We start from the raw sequence: 8,972 nt of genomic DNA, 5'->3' as shown, positions 1-8,972 counted from the left end.
AGGAAACTTGCCTGAGGTTTCACCCTGTCCAGGCATCGAACCCGGGTCCTCTCACTTGCGAGGCAAGTGCGGTAACCACTGAGCTACAGGAATCCACAGGTCCGTGTTTTGCAGGTGACTGATAGCAGGAGGGCAAATGAACGTCCTCTGGAAGGAGAGAGAAACGGTCCCGTCTTCTCTCCCATTGACTAAAGCCCGATTGCTCCCCTCACTCCCCTGGTGACTCTCTGCTGAGCACAGATAGCCCTGCTCTTTACTTTAATTATTTCTTACAGCTTTAACTTAATGTTGTCTTTTCAATAAGCTCATTTTCTTGATGGAAATCTTAATATTTAGCATTGAGAATTACATCATCAAGTCTCTGACAATACTGAGTGCAAATTAATTTTCTGCTGATTGAATTACCGGCTGCTCAATGGATCCAGGGTATTTTTGTGTTAGCTTCACTGGCGAGTTATTATTTCTGCTGTGAGATAAGAGACACATGTCTGGAAGGGAATGGCTGGCCCTAATACAAATGTTAGTACAAGTTTATTATACAAAAGGCCTCCGATTATCATTTCATTAAAAGCTTTTACACTTAGAGTTTATCAACTAGCTCCATTAATGGGACTGATCCATCTCCAAGAGGGTAACTTCTAACCTTTGTCCATCTCCCTGCTGCCCCGCTTGGGATCCAGGTCAGCGGAGCAGAGGGTCTCAGTCTGCAGGGGAGCGAGCACCAGCACAGACACGATGGGCTGAATGGGCTTCTCTAATGCTGTGAATGTTCTGTACAGAGAAGCCTCCAGAGAAGTCATTCCCTAAATGTGTAAAATAACACAAATACAAATCTAAAACTCGAGACTCCTGTGCTATTCTCTGCTTTACCTTCCCTCGACCCAGTCCTGTTCCCTCACTCCTGCCCCACCTGTAGCCCTCCTTTCCTCGCCAAGTTACTGGAACAAGTCGCAGCTTCCCAACTTGGCCCTGTCCACTCCCACTAACTCTCCAATCCTGCTTCTGTGCTGCCCACAGTCCAGAGACAGCCCTGGTCAAAGACACAAATGATGTTCTCTCACTCTGGGACCAGGGCTCTCAGGCTCCTCAACCTTCTTGACCTCTTTGTCTCCTTTGACCCAGTTAGCCTTCTATCCTCCTATACCTTTCCTCCCCCTCCCCTGTCTCAGATCCCCCCCCACCCCCCGCCTGGTTTAATTCTTACCGTCTCCACTTTATATCTACGAACAGCTTCTCCTGCCTTCACACCAACACGTGCGGCATTCCTCAGTGCTTTGTCCTTGGTCCTGTCCTCTCTAATATTTACATGCTCCCGCTTGGCGATGTCATCCACAGGCATGGGATTAACTTCCACATGTATGCGGATGACACCCAACTCTATTTCTCTGCCTCCATCCTTGACCCCAGGACCACTGCTGTCCTGACCGATTGTTTGTTGAACATCAAGTGCTGAATGACAGCTAACTTTCTACAGTTGAATGTCGACACGACAAAGGCCCTCCTGCTTGGCTCCCATCAGTGCCTTGTCACCTCGGGAACTGACAGCATCAATTTACGTGGATGCACACCCCACCAAGGTCCTGGTGTGTGCCTGGCCCTCATGTGATGTGCTGGGCTGTATTGTCCTGTGCTGGGCTGTATTGTGCTGGGCTTGTTGGGTTGTGCTGGGCTGTGTTGTGCTGAACAGTGCCCGTTGCCTTCGTTCTACTGGGTCTGGCCTCCTTCTTGTCCCCTGAGTCCTTCGCTCCACCCTCGGCGGCCGTGCCTTCAGCCACTACGCCCCGAGGTTCTGGAACTCCCTTCCTCACTCCCTTCGCCTCGCTCTCTCTCTTCCTATTTTCAGGTCTCTGCTGAAGACCTTTCTTTTCGACCGCACCTTTGGTCACCTTCCCCCCCCCTCCCCCTGACTCGGCCTCGGGATCGTTACTGTGAAGCTCTGAGACGCCGTTCAGCATGGAGGACGCTATATAAATCCAAGTTTTTGTTGTGTTTTGCTAGGCTGTGTTGTGCTGGGCTGGTCTGTATTGTACTGGGCTTGGCTGTGTTGTGGTAGGCTGTGTTGTACTGGGCTGTGTTGTGCTGGGATGGGCTGTTGTACTGGGATGGGCTGTGTTTTACTGGGCTGTGTTGTGCTGGGCTATGTGGGAACCTGGCTGGTAATCACAGAGGGTGAGTGATGAATATTAAGTTCGAAGGAAACTAAAGCTTCCTACTTGTAAATGACGGTGGGATTTCCTGAGGGACAGGGACTAAATTGCTAATTATTGCCCGTGAAAGGAAGAGCTGCTGATGTGTTTGGGGCTCACTAATAAAGCAGTGTCGAGGCACCAGGCCCCCTGAGCTGCTCACTCCCTCACACAACAATGTGCCTGAGCCACAGGCTGTGCCGGGCCTGAGGGAGAGTGGGCGAGAACTGGGATCTGAGGAGAGAGGCAGCAGCTCACAAATGTGGAGGCGACTGATAACAGCGATGTGGGGACGAGAGACCTTGTCCCCAGGGCTGGTCAGAAATTCACTGCGATTATGGTGCAGATGAGAGAGATTAAATCCCTTTTCTTTTGCTCTTTTATTTCCAGGCTTCATCTCTCCAGGATGAAAGAAGTTCTAAATGACTTTTCTCTCAACTGCACCCGGAGCTGTTTGTGCTTGTTTAACGCTTTGTGCCCAGGTGTGAGGCCAGCCACGTCCACACCCAGAGGGACCTGGTGACACGAGGTCTGCTCCTGTGACTGGGCGATGGCAGGTCGTGTTCAATCACTGAGAGTGTGGGCCACAAGCCCTGGGGCTTCAAGCCCCACATTGGAATAAAAACCGGAGTCACTATTCAGGCAGCATCTATGGAGAGAGGAAAATGAGTTAACGTTTCTGGTCGATGAGCTTTAGTGCAATCTACAATAAAGTAATAAAATTGTCTCATCCTTTCAATATTTACCCAGATTGACACCAAGATTAATTGGAGTGAAGTGACTGTGAAAACTTTGGATTTGAAACTTCCAGCTCAATGTCTGTATCAGTGTCTGTTGTTATTATTGTTCTGTTTTGCACCAAAATTGAAAACTATTGTTTTAAATTCACCTAAAGAAATATACAAAGGTCATCGACCAGAAATGTTACCTCACTTTCCTCTCTCCATCGATGCTGCCTGACCTGCTATGTATTGCACAATCCTCAATCAAAACAACCGGCAGCATATTTACCACAGTTTAACGTTAAGGCTTATATTGTTATTTCCAGATATACTTTGTGTGTCTGACTTTGTTGTCAATGTAACTCAGTGAAAGGTCACTGTTCTATTGCTCTTTCCTCTGTGTTGTTGATCGTACTCGACAGTGCCACCTTGTGCTGTTGGACGGTGGGCGCCCCCTGGTTCAGGCTGAGGCTCTGGTGCTGGAGGGTGTGTTGCGGTTACAGAGACCCCGTCCTTCAGATGAGATGTTAAAGCGAGGTCAGGTCTGCGCCTGGTCAGGTGGGCTCTAAAGATCCCGTGGAAAAGAGAAGGGAGTTTCTCGCGCTCTCCCCCTCCCCTACCCACTCTGTGTCCTGGGCGACAATCTCCCAAATAAGCTTGGTCACCGTTGGTTGGTTGTGGGATATTGTTACATGCAACAACAACAACAACAAAATGACATTTTTATAAAGCCTTTCATGTCGGGAAGGCGTCCAAAAGAGTTGGCCGGTCAGTGTTTCGGACCCTAGCTGGGGGTAGGGATCGGAGAGAGCGGCGGGTGGAAATTGTGCAAGTTGTGTTCACCTACAAACACAGTCACTACTCGGTTGTCAGTCGATTGTTGGATCGCTCTTCTGGGGAATAATAATCAAAATAAAAATATAATAATGGTTTAAAATATACAGTTATTTCATTTTACAGTTTATTCTGTGAAGCGCTTTGACATGATAAGGCGCTATATCAAATGCAAGGGTTATTATTAAATCCTGTGAAGTGCTTTGAGATGTTCTCCTGACGTGAAAGCTGCTGTAAACATGGCAGGATTATTATTATTATTATTATTTGGAGAACAAAATGCCCGAGTAACAAGACACAGGTCCGGGAGCTCCTGTGGGAATAGGAATGGTTCAGCCCACGAGGCTGCACCAGATCTGGTTTTGCTATTGTCAGAGCAGATCCTTTAATCCCATTTCCCTGCCTTTTATTCACACATGTTGACATCTTTACATCCAACCAGCTGTTATGTCCTTTAAACAATCCCAAATGAACTCAGTCCTGCTCCCTCACAAGCCTCTGTACAGAAACTTTCTCTTACTGAGTTCTTTGTCTTTGCTCCACGTTTAAGATTGTGGCTCCTACTTTGGGATCCTCGATCAAACCTTAATTCCTATCATTATTTTACACATCTCACTTTGATCAATCCTTAACTTTAGCTCTAGAGAATATCTCCTGGCTCTCCCAGCCTCTCAGTGTGGCAGACAGGCTCAGTTAGCAACACTCTCTCCTCCGAGTCAGAAGGTTGTGAGTTTGAGCCCCATGTCAGGACTTTGATCTCGCAGTGCAGGCTGACTCTCCAGCCCAGCGCTGGAGGAGTCCTGGATTGTCGGAGGTGACGTTATTCAGATGAGACATTAAATTGAGACACACCTCAACCAACTTCCGTCACCCCCTAATCCATCCCCCGTCACCCCCTCATCACTCCTCACCTGGGGCTGCCAAAGCCTGGCATCAGCCCGAGGTAACCATGGCTGCCCTGGGGGTGGGGTTGGGGGGGGGGGGAGGTCAGGCTGTCAGCTCCAGTTAATCAGGACCAGAGACTGATTAATGACATTGGCTTTGCCTGTTTACAGATCCGCACAGATTTAACACTTGTCACAGTGTGTGAGAGGGCAGCCTCTGACAGGTGCTGAGTGACAGGCCACCCTACACACTGGAGTGGGCACCCACACAGCGATCAGAGGAGAGAGAGACTTACATCACAGAAACACACGAATCACAACCATACACACACTCATCATCCAACATCATGTCAGCACTGACGTTCCTCCAGCGCCCTCGCTCTCTGGGGCTCAGTCACTCCCCCAGAGCTGTACTGGAATGTCAGCCTGGATTGGGGTTCACACCCCGATATGGAGTCTGAACCAGAGGTTAGCAGCTGGAAGGCAACATATTGAGGGGGAGGGAGTGTAATAAGGCACTGTATCAAATACAAGCATTATTATTAATTAATTATTATTGTGTTTGTGCTGGGATTGAAGCTGTCTTGATGGGCGAGCGAGGTTGGGGGCGGGGCAGGACCAGAGTGGGTAAGGGTTGAGTGGGGTTAGGGTCCAGTCAGGTTGACCGACCCTGGATTGCGGGCGTCAGGCCCCATGTTTAAAGCTGTGGAAATGGCGGCAGCTCTGGGACCCAGTTCCTGCCTTAGGCGCTCACTTTCACTCCATTTAATGAGATCTATTAAAAGGAATGACCCCATTCAGTAATGTAATTCTTTTTGTCACAGGAAATAACCTCAGAGCATGAGGGAATGGGATTTAAAGGGGAGGAGCACTGTGTGATTTAAAGGGGAGGGTATCTTCACCACGCTGGTCCTGCCAGCCGAGGGGTGAGGGTGTGGGCGGAGCAATGAGGGAGTGTCCAGGACGAGGGATGGAGTGAGCACCAACACAGACACGATGGGTAGAGAGAGAGAGCAGGGAATGGGGGTAGATAGAGAGCTCCAGTGGGGGAAGCGAGCCCCAGCACAGACACCATAGGGGGAGAGAGAGAGCAGGGAATGGGGTTAGAGTAGAGAGCTCCAGTGGGGGAGCGAGCCCCAGCACAGACACGATGGGGAGAGAGAGAGAGCAAGGAATGGGGGTAGAGTAGAGAGCTCCAGTGGGGGAGCGAGCCCCAGCACAGACACGATGGAGAGAGAGAGAGAGCAAGGAATGGGGGTAGAGTAGAGAGCTCCAGTGGGGGAGCGAGCCCCAGCACAGACACGATGGGGAGAGAGAGAGCAAGGATTGGGGGTAGAGTAGAGAGCTCCAGTGGGGGAGCGAGCCCCAGCACAGACACCATGGGGAGAGAGAGAGAGAGCAGGGAATGGGGTTAGAGTAGAGAGCTCCAGTGGGGAGTGAGCCCCAGCACAGACACCATGGGGAGAGAGCAGGGAATGGGGTTAGAGTAGAGAGCTCCAGTGGGGGAGCGAGCCCCAGCACAGACACGATGGGGAGAGAGAGAGAGCAGGGAATGGGGTAGAGTAGAGAGCTCCAGTGGGGGAGCGAGCCCCAGCACAGACACGATGGAGAGAGAGAGAGAGCAAGGAATGGGGGTAGAGTAGAGAGCTCCAGTGGGGAGCGAGCCCCAGCACAGACACCATGGGGAGAGAGAGACCCGGTGAGAGAGGCAGCGCGGGGTGGGGTGGGGGGGGGGGGGGGTGGGTGGGGACGGAAGGAGAGGGGCGGGGCTGGAGGTCCGAGCCAGTCCTCCAGCCCCGCCCCCTTTCCCGTCGCTCAACGCGCAACCTCACGGGGCAGAGCGCGGGAAGGGAGCCTCGGCCGGGAGTCAGCGACAGAGAGAGAGAGAGAGAGCGGGCGCCATGTCTGGCAGCACTCCTGGCTTCAGAGACCCCCCCCCGTTGGGCGCGGGCCCCGGTGTTGCCCTCAGGCCCCCACCCGAGCTCCGTGAAGGCGCTGGGGGGGGGGGGTCGGGGGGGGGGGGGAGGGGACGCCGTTTCCGGGGACGCCGCAGTCCGCAATCGGCTGCCACCCTTCGCCCCGACGAGGAAGACGACGACGAGGACGAGGACGCGCACAAGTCCACTCGCCGCACTCCAGGGGATATCCTGTGGGGCGTCTTCGAGGACGTGATGCGACACGAGCGGCCCGTGTCCGAATGCGAGGGATTATTATTAATCACCGCGACCGTTACCCCGAGCGGCGCCGGAAACACGGCGAGGCGGGCGGCGGCGGCGGCGGCGGCGGGCGGCGGCGCCGAATTGGTGCCCTGTCCGGATTTCCCATCGGGTGTTTGTGGAGTCCGGCGGCTCGGTGGTGGGAGCGCTCGCCTGGGGGGCGAGAGGACCTGGGCTCGATCCCCCAAGCGGGTCGGGACTCGGTGGGCGCGTTTCCCCACTCCACACGCCTCGGGATTACTGACTGGCGGTCAGTAGGAACCCGGATGTCAGCCGACTGGCGGATCGCTTTTCGGGGTGTTGGGGGGGTAATCATCCCTCAAAAAAAACCTGGGGTCACTCAATCCGCGACTGTTTGTGGTACACTGCTGCGTGCACTCAGATCTACAGCAATTCATAGACTCATAGAATGTTACGGCACAGAAGGAGGCCATTCGGCCCATCGAGTCCGTGACGGCTCTTGGACAGAGCTAGAAAATATTTGGAAAGGGTATTCTTGTATATTTTGAGTTCATAGCTCAAATGTGCAGTGGTTTAGGGCTCCCTGATCCCTTAACCTGGCCCTGCGCTCACTCGCTCTCTCACTCACCCTCACCTTCCCACTCTCCCTCACTCTGTCACTGTCATTCTCACTCACTCTCAATCTACCTCCCTCACTCTCACTCTATCACTGTCACTCTCTGTCACGCTCTGTCATTGACTCTCTCACTCTGTCACTCTCTCACACTCTCTCACTCATTCCCACTCTCCCACACTCACTCTTTCCGTCACTCACTCCTTCCTTCACTTTCTGTCGAACTATCACACTCCTTCTCTCACTCCCTCTCTCTCTCACTCCCTCTCTCTCACTTCCTCTCACTCTCACTCTCTATCACTCGCTCAGACTATCTGTCACTTTCTCTCACTCTGTCACTCTCACTTCCTCCCTTTCTCGTTCTCGCTCACCGCTTGATGAGGTTCCTCATGTACCAGACGGGTGGGAAGTGCTGCTTGAGGCAGGTCCTGTAGTTGCGGTTGAGGTCCTGACCGGCCAGCGAGCAGCGGTAGTTGCCCACAACCACGCCATCGGGGTTGAGCATTGGTACCACCTTGAAGAGGAACATGTCACGGAGAAGACTCGCATCCTCAGAACCTCCGAGCAAATAGTCCAGAAAGCCCTTCATGACCCAGGAGCTGTTGGTCTCCCCGGGGTGAACTCGGGCCGTCACAACCACCGCCTTCTTCCCACTGGTGAGCTGCGGGCTCCGTGATGGGTTAGTGACAGTGAGGACATACACCATGTTACCACCCAGCGAGCGACACAGGACACGGAGCTTGCAGTAGCGAGAGCGCACGGGATCGCTGCTGATCCCAGCCAGGTAGTCCTGCAGGTCCGAGTAGGTGAACGGGTAACAGTGGGCAAAATAGCAGGTGTCTCCGGAGTGGGGGAAGCATAGCTTCCAGGTCAGGGAGTAGCATTGCCGGCTGGCCTGGCTCCGGTTGTTACGGTAATAGCTGATGCCCGTGCCCACCCTGTGCCAGCCCATCCCGCGCTCCTCTGCCTCCCGCACCGAGTACATGAGGGGCCGCATGCCCGCGCTGTACAGGCTGGTCGGCTTCAGCAGGTTGGTGATGGTGAAGCGGTAGCATACGCCCCTTTGCATGTTCCCCACCTGGAAATAGTACCACTGTGTGTGCTTGTTAGTGTACAGGTCAGCTCTGAGCAACAGCTCATAGTCATAATCACCTCTACACACACAGAGACACAGAATGAGAGAGAGTGGCAGTGTGAGAGAGACAGGGAGAGTGAGAGAGAGACAGAGAGTGTGAGTGAGTCAAAGAGTGACAGAGAGAGAGAGAGAGACACACAGTGTGAGAGAGAGCGTCCTTGTTAGTATACATATCAGCCCCGAGCAACAGGTCATAGTCACAGTCAGCTCTGCATAGAGAAACACAGAGAGACTGAGACAGTGATCGAGGGACAAGGAGAGTGAGAGACACAGAGAGAGTGAGTGACACAGAGAGAAAGACTGACATGGAGAGAGTGACAGAAAGACAGAGTGTGAGAGAGAGTAAGAGGGAGAGTGGGACAGAAAGTGAGAGAGAGAGAGACGAGTGTGAGGGAGAGAGAGTGACATTGTGACCGAGGGA

General features: G+C 53.0%; 1 protein-coding gene across 1 annotated transcript in view; it reads right to left on the bottom strand.

The window, feature by feature from the left end:
* Nucleotides 1-638: 638 nt before the first annotated feature.
* The window catches only part of LOC103173239 (cytosolic carboxypeptidase 3-like), a 12,577-nt gene continuing 4,243 nt past the window's right edge, over nucleotides 639-8,972 (bottom strand). Inside the window, exons 7-9 of the mRNA XM_042338152.1 lie at nucleotides 7,788-8,570; nucleotides 6,860-6,995; nucleotides 639-803 (exon numbers count right to left, since the gene is read on the bottom strand). Coding sequence (XP_042194086.1) covers nucleotides 639-803; nucleotides 6,860-6,995; nucleotides 7,788-8,570 — 1,084 coding nt within the window. The remainder of the gene's footprint in view (nucleotides 804-6,859; nucleotides 6,996-7,787; nucleotides 8,571-8,972) is intronic.

The sequence above is a fragment of the Callorhinchus milii genome, unplaced genomic scaffold (genome assembly GCF_018977255.1).
Source record: "Callorhinchus milii isolate IMCB2004 unplaced genomic scaffold, IMCB_Cmil_1.0 Scaffold9, whole genome shotgun sequence".
In the NCBI taxonomy this organism is placed as follows: domain Eukaryota; kingdom Metazoa; phylum Chordata; class Chondrichthyes; order Chimaeriformes; family Callorhinchidae; genus Callorhinchus; species Callorhinchus milii.
Note: the sequence above shows the minus strand (reverse complement) of the source record. Positions and strands in the feature narration are given on the sequence as shown.